Raw genomic sequence first — 1,452 nt, forward strand, 5'->3', positions numbered from 1 at the left:
TCAGCTCCAAGAGGCCTTTTGCTCATTCCCAAATCGATTCCAGTATTTTTTATTATCTCCAAGGAGTTCTCCACGTCCTCCTGTTTCGTATAGATTTTATTCTTAGGTCTGTATCGTTTCGCATCGCTCTTGTACAAACTCTGATTAGGTACATCTGGTAAAAAATAGTCAATATTTAATGGAGATGTTGATTGAAGTGTAATAAAGCTCAAACATCTACTCAAATGCTTATCAGTCATCAACTTGTTGTACCATTTGGCAGTCAATGGAATGAGATCGAGTACTCGAGGATTTGTGAAAAATCTGAGGTAAACATTAATGCACAGGAATATTATAGTGTCTGCTAGAGTCATGAATGATCCCTCAGCGTACAAATGCTCTGGAACAATACGATCCTGGGTCACTGTTCCATCACGTGAGAATTTCTTCGACATCGTGTATTTATAAATATTGTGGAGTCGAAGCGGTTGAGACATGTGAACTTCAAATCTCGCAATAGTCTCCGGTATTTCTGGTGAGGTCACATGAGTTCTCAGGGTGGAGATTAATTCCACCTCACAAAATCTCGTCCAGGGACTCGACTCGGATGGTGCTAGCAGGCTAGAAGTCTTGAACCCTAGGAGATTTCTGCAGAAATGATCAGGACATTCTGCAATGGAGAGCTTAATAATCTGTCGCAAACAGGCGCACAGACCTGCCACTAGACTCATGCTATTCAGTTTTAGATTTGGCAGTTGACAGGTGTCTGCATTCTCTGGGATTTCATCACTCAGTATTTGGTGGGAGAAATTTTCGAGGTTGATTGGGTAAGAGTTCACGCCATGGGACTGTTTCGTGAGAATGAAAGTGATTTTCAGTCTAGAGTCGCAGTATTTCATCGTAAAGAGCACCACGAGTGTCTCTATGGGTGCCAGGAATTCATTTTCCTCGGTAGAAAATAACTCCAGATAAATTTCCTCCATTTTTTCAATGATTTAGGTATGCAGTGTTGGGCTCACTATCATACAGTACTCGATCGAAGTTGTCGGGCTACTTTTCGAATTATTCGCTTGCGTAGGACATTTTCTCGCCAGAATACTGCGAGACAGGACAGAATTGACAGGGCAAACATGGACCCCTCGAACTTCAGGAAGGCGTTTTCCTCGAGCCAGGCTACTCTGTCACAGCTTCTTATAATCTTCTCTCCAGTCTTACACTTGATTACTTCTTTGTATCTAGCGTAAACGCAGACACCAACGCTCTCACTGGCAATTTCAAATGCAGTGCATGGATGACACTCATCAATTACCTCATACTGTCCACTGTGAGCACACGTGTTATTGTGTTCGAAATTCTCGAGAAATGGTTTATTATTGGAACCCTCAGTCCAGTGACTCTCGACAATCAGCACAAGAATGGTTAACCTGAAAATCCCTGAAGTTATTTCCAATTCTCTCAGTCTTCCACATAATG

The 1,452-nt window shown here is 42.1% G+C and overlaps 2 protein-coding genes across 2 annotated transcripts in view; both read right to left on the reverse strand.

Moving 5' to 3' along the window:
* Positions 1 to 978, reverse strand: part of LOC105273016 (glutathione S-transferase C-terminal domain-containing protein homolog) — a 4,041-nt gene extending 3,063 nt beyond the window's left edge. The window contains exon 1 of the mRNA XM_011315251.1: positions 6 to 978. Coding sequence (XP_011313553.1) covers positions 6 to 962 — 957 coding nt within the window. The 5' untranslated portion in view covers positions 963 to 978. The remainder of the gene's footprint in view (positions 1 to 5) is intronic.
* Positions 977 to 1,403, reverse strand: JTBR (jumping translocation breakpoint protein JTBR; the record flags this gene model as incomplete). The annotated part of the gene is made up of 1 exon (XM_011315250.1): positions 977 to 1,403. A coding segment is annotated over one exon (403 nt), but the record flags the coding sequence as incomplete, so codon positions are not given.
* Between the last annotated feature and the right edge of the window lie 49 nt (positions 1,404 to 1,452).

This window comes from Fopius arisanus, unplaced genomic scaffold (genome assembly GCF_000806365.1).
Source record: "Fopius arisanus strain USDA-PBARC FA_bdor unplaced genomic scaffold, ASM80636v1 scaffold00633, whole genome shotgun sequence".
In the NCBI taxonomy this organism is placed as follows: Eukaryota; Metazoa; Arthropoda; class Insecta; order Hymenoptera; family Braconidae; genus Fopius; species Fopius arisanus.